The following is a 23,152-nucleotide window of genomic DNA, read 5'->3' on the forward strand; positions in this document are numbered from 1 at the left end:
CTGAACCACTGTCTCTGATTAACTGGAAACCGCAGAGAGTGGAGCCTGAACCACTGTCTCTGATTAACTGGAAACCGCAGAGAGTGGAGCCTGAACCACTGTCTCTGATTAACTGGAAACCGCAGAGAGTGGAGCCTGAACCACTGTCTCTGATTAACTGGAAACCGCAGAGAGTGGAGCCTCAATCACTGTCTCTGATTAACTGGAAACCGTAGAGAGTGGAGCCTCAACCACTGTCTCTGATTAACTGGAAACCGTAGAGAGTGGAGCCTCAACCACTGTCTCTGATTAACTGGAAACTGCAGAGAATGGAGCCTCAACCACTGTCTCTGATTAACTGGAAACCGTAGAGAGTGGAGCCTCAACCACTGTCTCTGATTAACTGGAAACTGCAGAGAGTGGAGCCTCAACCACTGTCTCTGATTAACTGGAAACCGCAGAGAATGGAGCCTCAACCACTGTCTCTGATTAACTGGAAACCGTAGAGAGTGGAGACTCAACCACTGTCTCTGATTAACTGGAAACTGCAGAGAGTGGAGCCTCAACCACTGTCTCTGATTAACTGGAAACCGCAGAGAATGGAGCCTCAACCACTGTCTCTGATTAACTGGAAACCGTAGAGAGTGGAGCCTCAACCACTGTCTCTGATTAACTGGAAACCGCAGAGAATGGAGCCTCAACCACTGTCTCTGATTAACTGGAAACCGTAGAGAATGGAGCCTCAACCACTGTCTCTGATTAACTGGAAACCGTAGAGAGTGGACCCTCAACCACTGTCTCTGATTAACTGGAAACCGTAGAGAGTGGAGCCTCAACCACTGTCTCTGATTAACTGGCATTGATGAAATATTGGGCACCAAGTGGGAAGTCAAAGTGAAGTGAGGCGAAGTGAAGAGCCTATTGGGTGAAATTGAAACCCTGTCCCCCAGGTTGGTTTCATGTGAGTCTGCCACTGATGTTATGTCACCACATAACTGGCTTGTCAGCAATGTTAAAGCCCTTGGAATAAAACAGACAATGGCAGCATGGATACGAAGCTGGCTGAGTAACAGCAAACAGAGAGCAGTGGTGAATGGTTACTTTTCAGACTGGAGGAAAGTACACAGTATTCAGTACTAGGACCCCTGCTTTTCCTGATATTTGTTAATGACCTAGACTTGGCTGTACATGGCACATTTTCAAAATGTGCAGATGACACTAAACTTTTAAGCATTGTGAACCTTGGAGAGGATAGTGCTAGACTTTAAGAGTGCAGGTTGGTGATATGAATGGACAGGTAGCTGATGAAATCTAATGCAGAGAAGTGTGAAGTGATTCATTTTGATAGGAAAAATGCAGAGAACCAATATAAAATGAGGGGTACAATTCTAAAAGGGGTGCAGGAGCAGAGGGACCTGGGTGTATATGTGTATAAATCATTGAAGATGCAAGGGCATGTTGAGGGAGCAGTTAATAAAGCATACAGTATCCTAGGCTTTATTAATAAAGGCATAGAGTACATGAGCAAGGAGGTTATGTTGAACTTGTACAAGACACTAGTTTGGCCTCAATCGGAGTATTGTGTCTATTTCTGGACATCACACCTTAGGAAGGACGTGAGGGTATTGGAGAGTGTGCAGAAAATATTTATTAGAATGATTCATAGAATCATAGAACAGTGACAGCAGAGGAGGAAGCCATTCAGCCCATCATGTCCATGCTGGCCCTCTGCGACAGCAATTCACCTAGTGCCACTCCCCTGCCTTTTCCCTGCAGCCCTGCAAAATCTTCCTCTTCAGATATTGATCCAATTCCCTTGTAAACGCCATGACTGACCCTGCCTCCAACACACTCTCCGGCAGTGCATTCCAGATCCTAACCACTCGCTGCGAGAAAAAGTCTTTCCTCATATCGTCATTGGTTCTTTTACCAGTTACCTTAAATTTGTATCTTCTGGTTCTTGATCCTTCCACCAATGGGAACAGTTTCTCCCTGTCTACTCTGTCCAGGCCATTCATGATTTTGAGTACCTCTATCAAATCTCCTCTCAACCTTGCTGGAGAAGCTCAGCAGGTCTGACAGCATCTGTGGAGAGAAAGACAGTTAATGTTTCGAGTCCGTATGGCTCTGAGTCATACGGACTCGAAACGTTAACTCTTTCTCTCTCCACAGATGCTGTCAGACCTGCTGAGCTTTTCCAGCATTTTTTGTTTTTGTTTCAGATTTCCGGCATCCGCAGTATTTGCCTTACTCCTCTCAGCTTTCTCTTCTCCAAGGAAAACAGTCCCAGCTTCTCCAATCTATTTTCATAACTGAAGTTCCTCATCCGTGGATCCTATTCTTGTGAATCTTTACTCTAGCGATGAAGAATGCCAGTTACCTAAATAGATTGGAGAAGTTGGGTCTGGTTTCCTTGGAGAAGAGAAGGTTGAGAGGGGATTTGATGGAGGTGTTCAAAATCATGAGGGATCTAGACAGAGTAGATAGGAAGAAACTGTTCCCATATAAACACTGTGGCTACAAGAGCGGGTCAGAGGCTAGGAGTCCTGCGACAAGTAACTCACCTCCTGAGTCCCCAAAGCCTGCCCTGCATTTACAAGGCACAAGTGAGGAGTGTGATGGAATACTCCCCACTTCCCTGGATGAGTGCAACTCCCACAACACTCAAGAAGCTGGACATCACCCAGGACAAAGCAATCCGCTTGATTGGTACCACATCCACAAACATTCACTCCCTCCACCACTGACACACAGTAGCAGCAGTGTGTACCATCTACAAGATGCACTGCAGGAATTTACCAAGGCTCCTTAGACAGCATCTTCCAAACCCACGACCACTACCATTTAGAAGGAGAAGGGCAGCAGATAAATGGGAACACCACCACCTGGAAGTTCCCCTCCAAGTCACTCACTATCCTGTCTTGGAAATATATCGCTGTTCCTTCACTGTCGCTGGGTCAAAATCCTGGAACTCCCTCTCTAACAGCACTGTGTGTGTACCTACACCACATGGACTGCAGCAGTTCAAGAAGGCAGCTCGCCACCACCTTCTCAAGGGCAACTAGGATGGGCAACAAATGCTGGCCCAGCCAGTGGAGCCCACATCCCATGAATGAATTTTTTAAAAAGCTGATTCAGGGTAATTTTGGGGTGGGATGTCTCTTTGACACCTTGACACACATGGGCTGATCAGGCACTGTGTGACCTACTTACTAAGGTAAACATTACAAGGTGATTCTGTTCACGAGCCATGTCAGCTGGAACAATGGTTCAGAACATCCAGTGCTTACTCTGTCCACTAAAAAATGGGTAGGAAATCCCATAGAATTCCCAATTCCCATTTGACAAGTGGTACTTGTCGTCTTGCCTGAAGTATGGCTCAGTGGTGTCACTCTCCCCTTAATTCAGAAAGTTGTGTGCCATGGTTCCACATTCAGAAAAAAATACTCCATCTCTCTCCTCTCTAAGCCCTTCAACTTCATATCACACACACATACACACACACACACACACAAATGCACAAAAGTCTATTTTCCAAATGACATGCCAATGGGTAGGCTCCATCAGCCATGTATATCACAGTCACACTATGTGTATCACAGTCACACTGTGTGTATCACAGTCACACACTGTATATCACAGTCACACTGTGTGTATCACAGTCACACTGTGTGTATCACAGTCACACTGTGTATATCACAGTCACACTATGTGTATCACAGTCACACTGTGTGTATCACAGTCACACACTGTGTATCACAGTCACACTATGTATATCACAGTCACACTATGTATATCATAGTCACACACTGTGTATCACAGTCACACTATGTGTATCACAGTCACACTATGTATATCACTGTCACACTATGTATATCACAGTCACACTATGTTCAATTTTCCTAGAAACACAAACGATCAAATTCCTTAGCGTGCTCTCTGTCTTTATTTCCTCTTACAATCGCTATGTCTTAAAATTCGATCTTGGGACACTGGTAGAACTGCATTTATTGCCCACCAATAATTGCTCCCTCCTGCCAAGTATCAAGCTAGTTTGGGTTTTGCCCAGGGCTAGGTGAGTATGGTTACTTGCATTGCTTATAGGACATTAGTGAACCAGTTCAATTTTTACAACAATTAGGCAGATTGAATGGTCATTCTCTGGTCCCAGTTAACAAATTATTGGGTTTATTCAATTTAATTCAGTGGGACTTGAATTTACAACATCTGAGGTGCTCATCTCCTACTTACAAGTGAGGCCAGCAGAGTAACACTGGTGAGGGACAGAGGGAATGAGGAGATTGGGATCACTGAGGTGCAGACCGCTCAGCAGTGTTTCAACGGTCCTTCTCTTGACTTGTTCCTCCACACACTGCAGTGAAGTCAGGCTGCAGGTTGGCTGCTCGCCCTCTCACAAATGAACTGTCCGTGATGAGTGAAGACAGTGAAATAAGAGGAAGTCAAGACAAAATGCCAGATCATTTAAGGAGCTGTGAAGTCAGCAGCAAGGCATGTATTCTCAAAGCATTCCCATTCTTTTCCAATCCAGCAAGTCAGTCTTCAATAAGGAATAAAGTATCATTAAATTGCATAGAGAACATTTCCTTATTGAGAGGCCACTGTCACTTACCATTGTCATCAAACGCATGTGAGAATTCATGCCCCACAATGACTCCAATCGCACCGTAACTGATAGACCTGAAATCAAAAGCAATTCACTGAAATTATCAGAGACACTTGTAGTCCTGGCATCAGTCTTGTCTCAAGTGTTGTTCAGTAGTGTCCCTCTCCCCTTGATTCAGAAAGTTGTGGGTTCAAGTTCCACTCCAGGACTGGAACATCATTTCCAGGCAGGCCGTCCAGTGCAGTGCTGGGGGAGTGCTGCACAGACGGAGGTATAGATGAGGCATGAAACCAGGCTTGCCCTTTCAATTGACTGTGCCCTTTGAAGAAGCACAGAGAAGTTCTCCTGGTGTCCTGGTGGTTCTTCAACCATTGCCACTAAAACAGAAGCCTGATCATTGACCCCCTCTATAGTTGTGGGATCTTGCTGTGCACTCATTTTCTGTGGTGAATTTCTACATTACAAGAGTCTCATTGGCTGTGAAGTGTTTTGGGGCATCCTCAGAACATGAAGGAATCGCCCCGCGAAAATACTCCCAAGTGTTGACCCTGTCATTTGGCCAGTGGACACTCACCCCCACCCTCGATTCCCTGTGTAACCCAGCTGTGGAGGAGGAGGAACTTGCATTTTTATAGCACCTTTCACAACCTCAGAATGCCGTAAAGCACTTTACAGCCACTGAAGTACTTTGAAAGTGCAGCCACTGGTTTAATGTAGGAAATGCAGCAAGCAATTTGCATATTGTAATGATAATGGCCCGACTATCTGTTTTTAATGAAGCTGGAATGATGAGAAATAAATATTGTCCAGGACACCAGGGATAACTCCCTTTGCTAGTCTTCAAATAGTATCACATAAGAGGCCAGATGGGCTTCTCAATGTTTCATCTGACAGGCGGCACCTCTAACAATCCAGCACTCCCTCAGTACTGCACTGGGTTGTCAGCTCTGGATAGTGGGCTCAAGGTTTAGAAGTGGCCTGGAACCATGACAGTGTGACTCAGAGGTGAGAGCATTCCACTCAGGCAATGCTGACACCACTGATCAGTAATAATCGGGGTTTTTTTCGGGAATTTCATTTATTTTTGTGAGTCCAAGCTGCTTTCCTCTTGCTTGGGATCCTCGTCTGACCCTCGTTGGAAGAGCAGGGGGCCTCAGCTTATTTGGAAAACATTGTAAAATGTACTCCTCCTTCACACACTCAGCATTCACCCTCTCCTCTGTCTCCCTGGAGAGTAGCACTGTGTCATCACAAAAGCTCCAAAGAGATTCAGTGGTCAGGAGCAAAGCCCGCTTTATTACACAATCTCACACGGGCTGAGAGCTGTGATGGCCTTTTACAGTCTAGCCTGCTGCCACTCATACGGAGGGCAGGGACACCAACCCAGAGAAAGATTCAGAGAAAGTTGGTGTGGGGAGGAATAGGGTTAGTGTGGGTCAACTAGAACACCTGCACACTGTATTAGGGTGAGGAGTAGAGTTTGGATGGGTCGAATCTCTCACAGTGTCTCTGGGCACTGTGTTAAGGTTAGGGTTAGGGTTAGAATTTGTGTGGGGAATCATTCTCAGTGTCTGGGGCACCATGTTAGGGTTATTGTTAGAGTTAGGGTTAAGGTTTAGGATTACAGTTAGAGCTTGCAGGGGTCGAAATATTCACAGTGACTGTGAACACTGTGTAAGGGTTAGAGTTAGGGTTTACAAGGGTTGAGTCACTCACAGTGACAATGAACACTGTAGTATGGTTATGGTTAGCCTTCATGTTAGGGTTAGGATTAGGGTTAGCATTGGGGTTAGGGTTTAAATTTAGGGTTAGGATTTGCAGGGATCAAATCAGTCTCAGTGTCTGGGGATACTGTTTTAGGGTTATGGTTAGGGTTAGGGTTAGGTGTAGATTTTGCAGGGGTTGAATTACTCACAGTGTCTGTGGACACTGTGTTAGGATTAGAGTTAGGGTTAGTGTTAGGGTTAGTGTTAGTGTTAGGGTTAGTGTTAGTGTTAGTTTCAGGGTTTACAGAGGTTGAATCACTGAGTAGGATTAGAGTTAAACCTGGGGTTAGGATTAGGGTTTAGGGTTAGGGTTTTGCAGGGGTCAAATCACTCTCGGTGTCTATGGATAATGTGTTAGGGCTAGGGTTTGAATCTCAGTATCTGTGGACAGTGTTTTAAGGTTAGGATTACAGTTCGGGTTAGGGTTAGTGTTTACATGGGTTGAATCTCTGTCAGTGTTTATGGGCACAGTGTTAAGGTTAGGGTTAGGGTTAGGATTAGGGTTAGGGTTTGCATGGATCGAGACACTCAGAGTGTCTGTGACACGGTGTTGGAGTTAGGGTAAAGGTTAGAGTTAGGGTTAGTTTTGAATTGGGTTAGGGTTCAGGTTGAGGATTAGGGTTAGAGTATGCTTAGGTCAAATCACTGACAGTGACGCTGGGCACTGTGTAATGGTTAGAGTTAGGGTTTACGAGGATCGAATCACTCACAGTGACCCTGGGCACTTACAAAGGATATTGTTCTCCCCAAAAAAATGGCTTTTGGAGCTCTCCCGCTGGAAATTCTGCAAAGATAAAAGAAACAAGAATGTGTTTAACTATTGGTCAAGGTAATGACCTCTCTTGACCTCCCACCTATGCGAAATTGAACTCCAGCCACCAATCAGACCTTAAACACGAGGTGGGGTGGGGAGGTGAAATATTTCTTGGGAGGGAGCACTAGCGAATCAACTGCTATTTTACATTTTATCCAATCTTCTTTTGATTGACTTCAAAGGTTAGGGTGGAGGTGTAAAACGATTTGTTATTGTTCAGTGTGTGAATCTGCACAAAACCCACTAGCCTTCTCAAACACAATTACTTTCTGTATGAATCTACATTTTCACATTTTTTCACATCTGGTTTATGTATATAAATCATGTTGACTCACAAGAATGCAAGAATTGGGAGCAGGAGTAGGCCATTCGGCCCCTTGAACATACTCTGCCATTCCATGAGATAGTGGCTGGTCTGACCTGCCTGCCCTCCATAATGCTTGATTCCCTTGTTGATCAAAAACCTGTCTAACTCAGCCTTGAATACAATAAATAACCCGGCCTCCACTGCTCTCTGTGGAAGAGAGTTCCAAAGACTACGTTCCTCTGAGAAAAATAAATTCCTCCTCATTTCTGTCTTAAATGGGAGATCCTTTATTTTTAAACTGTGCCCCCTAGTTCTAGATTCCCCCAGAAGATGAAACATCTGCTCTGATCCAATCCTAATTGAGATGTTTAAGATGATTTGATAGGGAGGATAGCAAGAAGCTATTTCCTCTAGCGGGCGAGGCCAGACCCAGGGGATAACCGTAAAATAGTTGTGATGTCAGGAAGGACTTCTGCATACTAAGGAGAACGGAAATCTGGAACTTTCTCCCCGCAAAAAGATGTTGAGGGTAGGGGTCAATCAGAATTTCAAAACAGAGATTGGTGGTTTTTATTAGGTAAGGGGTATTAAGGGTTACAGGACCAAGGTGGATTGATGACATTCGGATACAGGTCAATCATGTTGCAGTTGAATGATGGAACAGGATCGCTGGGCAGGATGTGCCTAGTCCTCTTCCTGCACTAAAGCATGTTCCTGACACGATTTGGACCATCCCACCTGCCTTTGCACCATTTACTGTGGGACTTCCTTCATTATCAATTCAGGATCAATACCATGGGCTTCCCATTCAGAGCTCTCCTGCATTTTTGCTTTTGGAAGGGAAGGAGAAGCAATGGAGGGAGACCAGGCTTGAGCAGACAGTGCTAGAAGTACAGGGGACCCACGTTTCACTACCTCTCAACATGGGAATAGATAGGCAGGGGCAGAAAGACTGGCAGAGCTTGGGAAGGTTTTTTTTTTGATTGAAACATGTAAGATCCTGAGGGGTCTTGACAGGGTGGATGTGGAGAGGATCTTTCCTCTTGTGGGAGAATCTAGAACCAGGGGTCACTGTTTAATAAGGGGTCATGGTGGTTGGCGGGAATGTGGAGAAATCAGATCTGTCATGATCTTATTGAATAGCACAGCAGGCTTGAGAGGCCAAGTGGCCAACTCCTGCTCCTAATTCCAGTTTGTATATGTGTATGTTTCCAGAGTGACCCACAACACTGTCTTCAATGACCACTCATTAGGCTTCTACATATGAACATATGAAATAGGAGCAGGAGTAGACCATTCAGCCCCTCAAGCCTGCTTTGCCATTCGATAAGATCATGGCTGATCTGTTTGTATCACTAATTCCACATTCTCATCTAACCCGATAACCTTTGATTCCCTTGCCTAACAAGAATCTGTCTAAAACAAAAACAAAAATACCTGGAAAAACTCAGCAGGTCTGACAGCATCTGCGGAGAGGAATACAGTTAACATTTCGAGTCCGTATGACTCTTCTATCTACCTCTGTCTTAAAAATATTCAGTTACTCTGCCTCCACTGCCTTCTGAGGCAGAGTTCCAAAGTCGCTCAACCCTCTGAGAGAAAAAAATTTTTCTTCATCTCTGTCTTAAAAGGGCAACCCCTAATTTTAAAACAGTGCCCCCTAGATCTGGACTCACCCACAAGAGGAAACATCCTTTCCACGTCCACCTTATCAAGACCATTCAAGATCTTGTATACTTCAATCAAATCACCCCCTCACTCTTCTAAACTCCAGTGGAAACAAGCCCAGTCTGTCCAACCTTTCCTCATAAAATAACCCACTCATTCCAGGTATCAATCTAGTAAACCTCCTTTGAACCGCCTCCAATGCATTTACATCCTTCCTTAAACGAGGAGACCAAAACTGCACACAGTATTCGAGATGCAGTCTCACCAATGCCCTGTATAACTGAAGCATAACATCCTTACTTTCAATTCCTCTCCTAATAAAGGAAAGCATTCCATTAGCCTTCTTAATTATGTGCAGTACCTGCATCCTAACTTTTTGTGACTCATGCACCTAGATCCCTCTGCACCTCAGAATTCTGCTGTCGTTCTCCATTTAAGTAATACTCCGCTTTTTTATTCTTCCTGCCAAAGTGAACAACTTTCCCACATTGTTCTCTATCTGCCAGATTTTTGCCCACTCACTCAAACTATCTGTCTGCAACCTCCTTTTTTCCTATTCACAACATACTTTCCTACCTATCTTTGTGTCATCTGCAAATTTAGCTACCATACCTTCCCTCTCCTCATCTAAGTCATTGTTTTCCAAATACCAATGACCGGAACAAACACAGTTTACATACCACCTGAAAAGCACATTACAGTCTTATATACGTCATAGCACGCTGACTTACAAATGAGTTGCCTTCAACTGGTTGCACTCCTTCCTGCCCAAACATAGCTAGGCCATCTCTGGTAGTAACTTCTCCCCCACCCCCTTATCATTATTTCCTCATTGGCATGCTGGCTCCAGGTCCAGTAACACCTAGAAGCCATGCAACCTTAGGAATTCTTAGGAAGAATGTGAGGGTCCTTGAGAGGTGCAGAGATTTACCAGAATGGTTCCGGGTTGAAGGATTTTCACTCCAAGGTTAGTTTGGAGAAGCTGGGGTTGTTCATCTTGGAGGAAAGGAGATTGAGGGGAGATTTGATAGAGGCGTACAGGATTATGATAGATTCAGAAAAGTTGTTTCCATTAGTTGATGGTACAAGGGCTAATGGACAAGGTTTTAAGGATTGGGGCAAATGATACAGGGGGATGGGAGGAAGAACTTCTTTATACAGCGAGTGGTAATGACCTGGCACTCGCTGCCACGTGGTTGGTGGAAGTGAAGGTGATCAATGATTTCAAAAGGAAATTAGTTGGGCACTTGAGAGAAATAAACTTGCAGGGCTACAGGGATAGAGTGGGGGAATGGGACTGACTGAATTGCTCTACAGAGAGAGAGAAAGACGCATAGCCTCGATGGGCCAAATGGCTTCCTGTCCCATCATGACTCTCTGGCTCTATAACCCTCCAAGGCCTCATGGTTCCTCTGCCTCTAACCACTTATGCTTCTCCCAACTTCTTCTACCACCTCTGGAGGCATGTCTTTAGCTGCCTCCACCCAAGTTCTGGAATTTGGTTTCATCTTGATTTCAGGGTCTAGATGGGGTTTCTTTAGGGTTTGCCCATTACCCTAAGAATGCTGCCATAGACCATTATTCATAAAAACCATTCTTGTTTATTTACAGACCTAAAGACATCTCAGTACTCTACATGAGTTTATACTTCTGCTTCCCACCAGACCGCAGTCTCTTAGTCATGTGACATTGCATCATAGTTACATCAGTAGTGACATCAGTATCAGGTGCTCCTTCTGTTAACCCTTTACCCTATCTAGACTCTTCATTTCTCCACCTCTCTCTCTCCTCCTTTAAGACGCTCCTTAAAGCCCATTTCTTTGAGCATGCCTTTCGTCACTACTTCTGAAATCTCCCTCTTTAGGCTGGACAGCCAATTTTGTTTGATTTTGCTCCAATGCAGCACCTGCAGAACGTGGGCTTGGTGACAATGTAAACGGTTACTGAACTGTCCCCGTCACCAGATCGGAAACTGTTTGACTGGTCTGCACAGGGAGCTGGAACCATTCGGCTATCCTTCAGCCCAACAAAGAGAGACTTCAGCTTCAGCGCTGTATCAGCCATGACTCAGTAGGTAGCACTCTTGCCCCTTGAGTTAGAAGGTTGTGGCTTCAAGTCCCTCTCCAGAGACTTGAGCTCATTATCCAGGATGACAATCCCAGTGTACAGTACTGAGGGAGAGCTATACTTTCAGAGGTGTTGTCTTTTGGATAATACATTAAACCAAGACCTGTCTACTCTGGAAAGATACTATCTTGAAAGGAGCATGGAGTTCTCCCCAGTATCCTGGGACCAATATTTACCATTCAATCAATAAGTAAAGCATTGTCTGGTCATCGCTGTTTGTGGGGGCTTGCTGTGCATAAACTAGCAGCTGGATTTCCTATGACATAACAGTGACTACATTTAAAGAAAGTATTTTATTGGCTGTAAATCACTTTGGAACATCCCAAGGCTGAAGAAGGCTCTACATAAATGCAAGCCTTTTCTTTTTCACCAACACCCATGCTGCCTCAGGATGGTGGGAGGAGAACTATTGGTCCTTGGTCTGTTTTCACCCAACAATTCCTATGAGGTACCCATGGAAATGACTAGTCTTCCTGCAAGGCAATGTGAAGACCAGTGACTGAAGGAACTGTCCTGACAGGAGGCAAAGGTCACTACAGTCCAACTACGTTTAACACAAGCCGGTGCACATTTTGTTGTTACATATTCACTCAACAGAAGCCAATGAAAAATGCAGCTTCGTTCAACAAAAAACTGAAAGTCAAACAAAATACTCACGGATCTGGTTAGTAGTTGGTGAGTAGAAGGCATTAACTGTGATGGGATTGGTGTACCACCTGTACAAAAAGGACATGGTCAGATTAGATTAACATTCTCTGCATTTGAAAGTAGCTCAGTAGCTCTCGCTGAATGAGATGTTGAGAGATGAGCTAAGACCCTCTGTAAATGGGGAATCTCTTTTTCGAGCACAGTTGTTAATATTTTGAGTATAATCGCCTCTGCCTATTTTCAGACAAGATGCAGTGTACCACAGTGACACAACAGCATGCAGCTGACTGGAGTACTTCACCAGGGTCAAGATCAATTAACTCCAAGGAACAGCATTTTCACCTTCCTAAATGGGCTTACTGCCTGACTCAAGGGCTCAGGGACACTCACAGGCGGGGACATTTTAAAAATATTATAAAGATGTTTGTTACCTCAGTCTCCTTTTGTGAGGAGGCCAAAGAGTGTGCCCATCGTTTCACTGGATATTAGCTCTGACCCTGTGGTAACCCTGCTCAAGCGGGTACCTGAGAGAGGGGCCAGTAGTGTCAAACAAGGTGCCTCGCCCCAATCCTCCATATTCCAAGAGGGTCCACGTTGGAGCTCCCCAGTGGGCTGGTGTTCTCGTGAGGTCTGGAATCTGAGGATTGTCGGGTCACAGCCTGCACGCGCTAACTTTGCACAGCATCATTTCATCAGGTTGGTGGGCTTTGTTTGGGCTGGCAGGAATATCAGGAGACAAACAGACTAGCAGCATTTACACACTCACTCTGTCTTCAAAACACGCCTCCGTAAGAGCGCAAAATCCGCCTGGGCAAAGAATTTGAGGGACTGAAGCACATTTTCAAAGTAGTCGGTCTTCGAAACAGTCAGCTGTGGGCAAGGGACAAAGCGAGTCAAGACCTCCAAACAACAAAACACGACAGCCCCTATAGTGTTCCCTGCTCCTGAGGGGTTGTATCTGCTGGGAATCACAGCAAGCTTCGGTGAACTGAGCTGCCTTCGCACTGGTTGTGAATGTTGCTTTTGACATACTGCTGGTTAAAATGCAGGGAGAAATTATAACAGCCCACATGGGAAAGGTGGGATCAGGATAAATAGAAATCAGACAATAAGAGAATCAAGGGGTATGGGGGAAAAGGCAGGAAAGTGGAGTTGAGGATTATCTGATCAGCCACGATCTCATTGAATGGTGGAGCAGGCTGAATGGCCTACTTCTGCTTCTACATCTTATGATGTTAAATACAGTCTCCAGGATACAGAGATTAAAAAAGAATAGGCAAAGTATCCAGTCATGTGACTGGTTTGGGTGAAAATACTGGGTATTTGAACAGAATTCCAATAGTTGGGATTATCCATCTCCGGTTTATTTGAATGGAAGCAACATCATGCTGCGTCCTGGGGTCCACCAATGAAACTGTACATCAGGGGTGGATCCAGTTACTTTTGACCCATTGTCTTTAACCTTTAACAGTTCATAGAAATCTTGCCTCAAAGTCAGGAGACCATGGCTTGAGTGCCACTCCAGGGCTTAAGCATAGAGGTGAAGAGGGGGAGAGTGAAGGGATTCTCCCACTGTAACTTTGGCAGCAGATAATGGAAACCCAAGTAACACAGTGGAAACAATTGCTGACAACGTTTCTCCAGGGTTTCTGCCAGTGTAATGACGGGAGATCAGGAGAAACCCCACAAATTCTAGACTGACACTCCAGCACAATACAGAGGGAGTGCTGCGTTGTGGAAGGTACCTTAAACCAAGGCCCTACCTGTCCTTTCGGGTGGATGTAAAGATCCAAGGCACTATTTGGAAGAAGAGCGGGAGGGGGTGGGGGGGTTTACCCTCCCCCCGCCCACTGTGTCCTGGTCAATATTTACCCTTCAATCAACATTACAAAAAATAGTTTACCTGGTCATTTATCTCAGTGCGAATTGTGGGAGTTGCTGCACCTAAATTAGCTAAATTTCCAATATTACAACAGTGGCTACATATCCAAAGTACTTCACTGGTTGTAAAGTGCTTTGGGAGGAATCTTGAGTGCTGTTATGTAAAAACAAGATCTTTCTACAACTACAGGTAGAGTACGTCAAATCCAGCTCCCAAATACCAGCAGTGCCCGAAAACCAGACATTTTTAAATCTCCAACACATCATTTTCAATTGAGTAAAATTAAAAAACAACTTACCTGGACAATTTGGTTAGGCACTGCATCAGCACAGTGTGTCTCCAGACTAATTACCTGCTTCCCCACTTCTCTGCCCAGCACTCCAAGCGATCCTTGACCCCACCCAGCCCGGCTTGACCCAAACTGCCCACGGCCCCAAACACCAACCTGAAATCCGGAAATATCTGAAATCTGGCAAGGCCTCGGTCCCAAAGGTGCCAGATTTGAGGTAACGTACCCGTTTGAGATTTAAACATGTGAAAATTAGACCAAGAGGGGTTTTAAGGGGCCACTTACCATCTCACAGTGCCAGGGAAATGCTCAGTACCTAAATGCCATGAAGAGGAGGACTATACACAGGTTTCGAGGTAGCTCTTCACTCCCACAGTGCTGCCCCCAGAATTCCCGAGAACCCCGATGGCTGAAGAGGAGAATGTTAAAGGTGTGATTGTCATGGAAGGAGCTGGTCATTAGAAGGAATGCCAACTTGGAACCATTGTTGTTCTGACTAAGGAGTAAATAGGGCTGAGTTCTCACCTACAACCCCTAGTAATGCAGCACAATACTCAGTACCAGGTTTCTGAAAGAGATTCACTTTGCAAATGAAAAGTCACCGGATAAACCCTGAACATTGGAGCTTTCTTTGAGTTCACGGTTGTCTGCCTTTTAAATCTGATTCTGGGATACCTGATCTTGTTGCTTTATGCTTGATATAATAAAGTTCACCATATCCTTCTTAATGAATACAAACTCTTCAAGAAACAGAAATGTGAATTTTGAAGAGCCTGAGTTATGTAGCAATTGAAAAATAATTGCATTAATTTCCTGAAGGCTTTCTTTCCTTCCTTACTTATTTACTCAGTCAATATGAATCTGAGACCTTGCTTCCATATCGAGTTAATTGTGTAACTGAGAGAATGTTGAGACGCAAACTGCAACACAAGAGTGACTGAACAGGAAATCAGCTACTTTACATTTCGGAGGTAGTTGGTAATGAGGGTATCATTCATTATGAAGTTGGGGTATCCTATTTTGGCAAGAACTCCATGTGCCTGGAAAGAAGAATCAAGAAATTAGTGACAATTAATACAACAGAATGGAGTTATCAGGAGCTCCCAGTAAATAACTTCTACAGTGCACCTAACAGTAGCTGCACCATGGTGTGTGTACTGTTACACACAGGTCAAGTTGGGGTGTCCATTTCTGGAATTATGTTTGCACACACGGTAACTATCCTGAGTTTGCCACCAAACATAGTGAAGGTTACATTCAATGAGTGATAGAGGCATGTGAACTGTAAAAACCAACTCCTCGCTCGATCTGTCCTCCCACATGCCTTGACTATATGATCTGTCTGCCCTCCCATCATGTAAGGTTCCGCGCCAGTGTGGCTAACTTTTAGACTTTAGTCCATCCATTTTAAAATATGGCAAAATGTACCTTTTCTTTAGCTTTGCTCTTGGTTTCCATATCCATCCAGTCATTTTCTTTCTCCAACATGTCCAAAAATGCCCAGCGAACACCTGCGACCAAATATTCAGTCTGCAAGGGAACACAAGCTTACGAGATTAATTGATGGAGTGAATTCAGTGTTGCTGAAAAAAATGACATTTTTTGTCAAAGCTTTTTATCTTGCACTCATCAGGATAGTTTGAAAGAAAATACCAACATCGGGGGAAACAAAATATTTATACCGCATGAGGAGAGAGCCAATATGACGCTTCTTCCGAACATGAAGAGTCATATTGAACTCAAAACGTTAAACGCTGTTTCTCTCTCCACAGATGCTGCCAGACCTGCTGAGCTTTTCCAGCACTTCCTGTTTTTATATTAGGGATCAAAGATGTTCTGGCGATCTCAGTGGAACACACTCCTCCTTTTGGTGGTACAGAACTTGAGTGTTGCTGAAAAAAGGAGTCATTTTTGTCAAAGCTTTTCATCTTGCACTCATCAGGACAATTCACAAGAAAATACCAACGTTGGGGGGAAATAATATATTTAAACTGTATGAGAAGAAAGTGCTGATTGGTTGACAAGTGGACTCTGATTGGTAGAGGCATTGCCAAAGAGAATGCACCTGTTGATGGTGACTGACAGATAACTGCCAAGTATTGTTTGAAATGGCAAACTGCCAGGTTTAAATTTCAATCCACCGGGTTTAAATTTCAAACTGTGTGGTTTAAACGCAAACATTACCTTTGTTTCTCTCTCCACAGATGCCGCCAGACCTGCTTTTCCAGTACTTTCTGTTTTTATTTCAGAGCTCCAGCATCGGCAGTATTTTGTTTTTATTTTAATGTTTGATCTCTAGTTTGGGCTACATTATCACATCTTAGCCCAGGTCTCGCCATTGGCCTCATTGTTGATGGATTAGAAGGGATCGGAAATTAAAGGCCATCGCCTTGACTGATTCTCCAATGAGTCCTCTATCCTGTGAAGGGCTCCCAGCAGTTTCTATTGGTGGATTTTAGAAACATAGCCAGGGTCACAGCACAGAAGGAGGCTATTCAGCCCATCATGCCCATGCCAGCAGAAAAAAGTCATTCACTCTAAATCCAGCTGCCAGCTCTTGGTCTGTTGCCTTTTAGGTTCAAGCACTTCATGCATGTCCAAGTTTTTAAAATCAACAAGAGTTCCTGCCTCTTCTACCCGCTCAGATAGTGAGCTCCAATCCCCAACACTCTCTGGGTTAAAAAAAACTCAACTCCCCTCTAATCTATGCCCCCTGGTTATTGACCTCCCTGCTAAGGGAAATATGTCCTTCCCATCCAGTCTGTCTGGTCCCAACATTTTTTTATATATATCTCAATTAAATCTCCCCTAAGCCTTCTCTGTTCCAAGAAAAACAACCCAAGCCAGTTTAATCTATCCTCATAGCTAAAATTTCATTGGGGTGAGAGCCAACCTGTCCTGGGTAAATTGGAATTAAAGGTGGGCAGGCAAAGCTGGAATTGAACAATGGGCTGCCTTGAAAAAGGCGGGGTTGGGGGGGCAGGGGTGTGGGGGGGTGGGGGAGCTTCCTGGATAATGAAAGAGATAGAGAGTAAGATGGTGCAGAAAAAGGGGCATACGACAGATGACAGGCTGATAATACAAGTGGGAACCAGGCTGAATATCGAAAGTTCAGAGCGGAAGTAAAAAAGGAAACATGAAAGGCAAAGAGAGAGTATGAGAAGAGACTGGCAGCTAACATAGAAGGGAATCCTAAAGTCTTCTACAGGAATATAAATAGTAAAAAGGTGGTAAAAGAAGGAGTGAGGCCCATTTAGGGACTAAAAAGAAAATTTATGCATGGTGGCAAAGGGCATCACTGAGGTATTAAATAATTGAATACTTTTCATCTGCCTTTACTAAGGAAGGGGCTGTTGCCAAAAATAGTCAGAGAGGATGTAGTTGAGACACTGGATGAACTAAAAATTGATAAAGAGGAGCTATTAGGAGGTGGCTGTACTTAACGTTGATAAGTCACAAACTTCCTTTCTAACAGCACTGTGGATGTACCTACATTAGATAGATTACAGTGGTTCAAAAAGGCAACTCCCCACCACTTCTTCAAGGGCAACTGGGAATCAGCATCAATTGCTGGCCTTGCCAGTGACGCTCATATCCCATGAAAGAATTTTTTTTTAAATTGCAGAGGCACTGGCCATAATCTTCCAACTCTCCTTAGACTCAGGGGTGGTGCCAGAGGACTAGAGAATTGAAAATGTGACATCCTTGTTCAAAAAAACCTCAGTTTAGAAACAATAATCCGGGACAAAATTAACAGTCACTCGGTCAAGCCTAGATTAATTAAGGAAAGCCAACATGGATTTATTAAAGTCAAATCACTATAATCAACTTGATGGAGCTTTTTGATGAGGTAACAGAGAGGGCTGATGAGGGTAATATGGTTGATGTGATATACATGGACTTCCAAATGCCATTTGACAAAGGGCTAGGTTACAGGCTTGTCAGCAAAGATGAGGCCCATGGAAGAAAAGAGGCAGCGGTAGCATGGATACGAAGTTGACTGAATGAAAGGAAACAGAGCATTGAGAACAATGGTTTTTTGGACTGGAGGAAGGTTTATAGTGGGGTACCCAAGGATCAGTGTTAGGAACACTGCTTTTCCTGATGCATATTAATGACCTAGACTTTGGTGTACAGGGCACAAATTTCAAAATTTGCAGATGACACAAAACTTGGAAGTATTGTGAATTGTGAGGAGAATAGTGATAAACTTCAAAGGGACATACAGGCTGGTGGAATGGGTAGGCAAGCGACAGATGAAATTTAATGCAGAGATGTGTGAAGTGATTCATTTTCATAGGAAGGCAATATAAAATAAAGGGTACAATTCTAAAGTGGGTGCAGGAGCAGAGGGACCCAGGGGTATATGTGCATAAATCATTGATGATGACAGGGCAGGTTGAGAAATGTTTAAAAGGGATATGGGATGCTGGGCTTTATGAATAGAGGCATAGAGTATAAAAGCAAGGAAGCTATGATAAACCTTTATAAAACATTGTTTTGGCCTCAACTGGAGTATTGCATCCAGTTCTGGGTATCACACTTTACAAAGGATGTGAAGGCTTTAGACAGAGTGCAGAAAAGATTCACGAGGATGGTTTCAGGGATGAGGTACTTCAGTCATGAAGATAGATTGGAGAAACTGGGGCTGTTCTTATTAGAGAAGCTGAGAGGAGAGTTGATAGAGGTGTTCAAAACCATGAGCAGTGTGGACAGAGTAGATAGGGAGAGACTGATCCCACTGGTGGAAGTGACATAAGCCAGAGGACTCTAGTATATAAGTGGAATGGCAAAAGAGCCAAAGGCAACGTGAAGATTTTTTTTGGTTAGGATCTGGAATGCACTGCTTGAGAGTGTATTGGAGGCAGATTCAAGCTTGGCTTTCAAAAGGGAATTGGATAAGAACCTGAAGAGAAAAAAAATGTTCCAGGTCTACGGGGAAAGGGCTGAGGAGTGCGACTAGGTGAATTACTCTTCTAGAGATCCAGCACAGAGTCAATGGGCCCAATTGCCTTCTTCTGTGCTGCAGTCATTCTATAATTCTAAATTCTCCATTCCTGGTAATATCCTGGTAAATCGCTTTGTACTCTCCCTAGTCTGATCACATCCTTCCTGTAATGCAGAGACCAAGACTGTACACAGTGTTCTAGATGTGGTCTAACTAGTGTCTTATACAATTCTAATAAAATCTCCCTGCTCCTATGTTCTAGGCCTCGGCCTATAAAGGAAAATATCCCATAAGCTTTCACTTTATGTACCTATCCTGCTAACCTTCAGACATACACTCCATGGTACCTCTACACTTTTCAGTATCCTACCATTTATTGTGTATTCTCTTGTTTTGTTTATTCTTCCTAAATGCATTACTTCAGATTCCCCTGGCTTGAATTCCATTTGCCACTGCACTTCCCTTCTGACTGGTCTATTGATATATCTTCCTGCAGTCTACATGCCTATCATCTGCAAATTTCTTAATCATGCACCTTACATTTAAGTCTCAATCATTGCTATATACCCAAACAGTTAGCGATGCAGTACTGAGCCCTGTGGAACCCCAATAGAAACAGCTATCCAGTTACAAAACATGTTTCGACTGTAATCCTTTGCTTCCTGCCACTGAATCAAGTTTAGATCCAACTTGCCACTTTCCCTTGGATTCCAAGAGTTTTTAATTTTCTGACCAGTCTGCCATCTTATTAAAAGTCTTGTTAAAATCCATGCAGAGTACATAAAACATGCCACCCTCATTGATTCTTCTTGTAACCTCTGCAAGTTAGTCAGACACGACCTTCCCTTAACAAATCCATGCTAACTCTCCTTGTTTTATCAATGCCTCTCTAAATGATGATTTGTCATAATATCATACAAATTAGCAGGAGTAAGCTATTTGGCCCATCGAGCCTGCTCCATCATTCAATAAGATCATGACTGATCTGAATGTGCCCTCAACTCTACTTCCCTGCCTGACCTCCATAATCCTGGGCTCCTCTGTCATTCAAAAACCTGTCTAACTCAGCCTTGAATATTTTCAATGATCCAGCCTCCACTGCTCTCTGTGGAGGAGACTTCCAAAGACTTACAACCCTCAGAGAGAAAAAAATCCTCCTCATCGCCGTCTTAAATGGGAGAGACTCCTTATTTTGAAAATGTGCCCATTCGTTCTAGATTCCCACGTTAGGGGAAACATCCTCTCAGCATCTGCCAAGCCCCCTCAGAATCTTTGATGCTTCAATAAAATCACCCTCATTCTTCTAAACTCCAATGACTATAGATCCAACCTGCTCAACCTTTCCTGATAAGACAAAGCCTTCATTCTAGGAATTAACCTAGTGAGTCTTCTCTGAGCTGCTTCTAATGCCAGTATACCCTTCCTTAGGTAATGCGACCAAAACTGTACACAGTACTCTCGGTGCAGTCTCATCAATTCCCTATACAGTTCCAGCAAGGCATCCCTACTTTTACTATCCATCCCCCTTACAATAAGGCCAACACTCCATTTGCCTTCCTAATCACTTGCTGTACCTGGATGCTAATGTTTTGCGATTCATGTACAAGGACACCCAGATCCCTCTGTACTGCAGCACTCTACAGTCTCTCTCCATTTAAATAATATTCTGCTTTTCTATTCTTCCTGCCAAAGTGGTCAACTGCACATTTGCCCACATCATACTCCAACTGCCAACTTTTGTCCACTCGCTTAACCTGTCTACATCCCTTTGCAGACCCTTTGTATCCTCCTCACAACTTGCTTTCCTACCTATCTTCGTATAATCAGCAAATTTGGCTACAATACTGTTGGCCCCTTCATCCAAGTCATTAATATAGATCATAAATAGTTGAAGCCCCAGCAATGATCCCTGTGGCACTCCACTAGCTAGTTTGCCAACCTGAAAACGATCCATTTACCTTGACTCTCTGACTCCTGTTAGTTAGACAAACCTCTAGCCATGTTAATATATTACCCACAACACCATGAGCTCTATCTTGTGCAGTGACCTTTTATGTGGCACCCTATTGAAAACCTTTTGAAAATCCAAAACCATCTATTGGTTCCCCTTTATCCACCCTGCTTGTTACATCCTCAAAGAACTCTAATAAATTTGTCAAACACAATTTTCCTTTCATAAAACCATGTTGACTGTTCCTGATTGTATTATGATTTTCTAAATGTCCTGCCACTACCTCCTTAATCAGTAATTCTAGCATTTTCCCAATGACAGATGTTAGACTAACTGGCCTGTAGTTTCCTGCTTTCTGTCTCCTTCCTTCCCTGGGTAGATGTATTACATTTGTGGTTTTACAATCTGCTAGGACCTGTCCAGAATCCAGGGAATTTTGGAAGATTACAACCAATATCTCTGCAGTCACTTCTTTTAAGAACCCAGGATGCAGGCCATCAGGTCCAGGGGACTTGTCTGCCTTTAGTCCCATTCGTTTTCCCAGTACATTTTCTCTATTTATACCGCCTCTTGGAATTTTTTTCCAACAAGTAGCCCACCACTAAGGTTAGGCTGATTGGCCTGTAGTTACTTGGGTTATCCCTTTCTCCCTTTTAAAAAAAAGGTACAGTGTTAGCAGTCCTCCGACACCATGCCTGTGGCCAGAGAGTATTGGAAAAGGATGGTCCCACCCTTCGATATTTCTTTCCTTGCTTCCTCCAGCAGCTTGAGATAGATTTCATCTGGCTTTGGAGATTTATCCACCTTCAAAGATGCTAAACCCCTTAAAATGACCATCCTAATCGTGTTCATCGCATCTGATAAAGACTTTATTCTTTATTATTGGAAGTGTTCCTAAATAATCCGCCCTTTGTCGTAGATGCTTGGCCCACATTCAATAATTAACCTGATGTTAATTCGCCAACAAGATTAGGTGCAATTTTATGCTGTTATCACACCCATAACAGATTGGTGGATATTGAACACAAAGGGATGGAATTTCCACCCTGAGTTTTCATCTCGAGGGTTTCCTGGATAAAGTCACAGTGGACAATCAGAAGGATGTCCACGGAAATTCCAAGCCAGAGTTTCTACAGTTGAAACACTATTTGCACAGCTCCATTTTGAGAGCTAGCATGGCAATGGGCCAAATGGCCTCCTTATATTCTTTAATTTCTTTGAATTATTTACAATTAAAATAGAAACACAAAGCACATATATAAAGATGGCAATAAAAAATTTAAATATGAAACATAAATAAATGAATAGTTTGTAATGGATTAGTTAACATCCCTAAACCCTCCAGCTCTCCACCACCGTCCAGTCCTTCAAGACTATCCTTAAAACCCACTTTTTGGACAAAGCATTCAGTCTCACCCTCTTAATGTCTCCTCCTTTGAAATGGTATCCATTTTGCCTAATGCCTCTAAAATGCATTGGGATGTTTTTCTACATTAATGGCACTATATCACTGCAAGTTGTTGTTGTTTCTGTAAAAAGCATCTTAGGACGGAAATTGTTTTCCAATGTACATTTTGTTAACATCTGCAATAGCTGATCGTAGGAAAGCAGGTCAAGAGCCCAAGGATACAAGGCGATACGATTTAGAATGGTCAATGGGCCTACAAGGCCGGTCATCAAATAGGTGTTGCTGTATGAATTGAGGCCCTAGCTTTAAGGGTTAATGGTGCTGCCACCTCGAAGTGACACTTGCTGAGGAGCCAAAACAGGCTTGAAGGACAAATGCTGCCCTGGAAATCACGGATGAGGACAGGATTTCAAAGGTGAATGATGGGGCAACAGATGAAGAGGTGATACAAAATCAGCTATCCCATGGATGCAAAGAGGTCATTTCCAAGGAGAGATGGAGGTGGACTGTGTGTAGGAGAAATTAAAGGACGGGGTAAGTCTGAAAACCCTTATCCGGAGCAACAAGGGAAGACAGTGGCGTAGTGGATAGTCACTGAGCTAGTAATTAGGAGGCCCAGGCTCATGCTCTGGGGTTCAAATCATAGTCAGTGGAATTTAAGTTCAATTAATAAATCTGGAATATAAAGCTAGTCTCAGTAATAGCAATGAAACTATCATCAAAAAGCCTCACTGGTTCATT

General features: G+C 43.7%; 1 protein-coding gene across 3 annotated transcripts in view; it reads right to left on the reverse strand.

The window, feature by feature from the left end:
* Positions 1 to 23,152, reverse strand: part of phex (phosphate regulating endopeptidase homolog, X-linked) — a 173,068-nt gene that overhangs the window by 22,935 nt on the left and 126,981 nt on the right. For all 3 annotated transcript variants that reach the window (XR_013579134.1, XM_078559554.1, XM_078559553.1), the window contains exons 12-17: positions 15,533 to 15,634; positions 15,067 to 15,144; positions 12,700 to 12,803; positions 11,943 to 12,001; positions 7,099 to 7,153; positions 4,610 to 4,677 (exon numbers count right to left, since the gene is read on the reverse strand). Coding sequence is in view for 2 of the 3 variants with exons in the window: in XM_078559554.1 (XP_078415680.1) it covers positions 4,610 to 4,677; positions 7,099 to 7,153; positions 11,943 to 12,001; positions 12,700 to 12,803; positions 15,067 to 15,144; positions 15,533 to 15,634 (466 nt within the window). In the remaining variant the exon portion in view is untranslated. The remainder of the gene's footprint in view (positions 1 to 4,609; positions 4,678 to 7,098; positions 7,154 to 11,942; positions 12,002 to 12,699; positions 12,804 to 15,066; positions 15,145 to 15,532; positions 15,635 to 23,152) is intronic.

The sequence above is a fragment of the Cetorhinus maximus genome, chromosome 16 (genome assembly GCF_964194155.1).
Source record: "Cetorhinus maximus chromosome 16, sCetMax3.hap1.1, whole genome shotgun sequence".
NCBI lineage: Eukaryota > Metazoa > Chordata > Chondrichthyes > Lamniformes > Cetorhinidae > Cetorhinus > Cetorhinus maximus.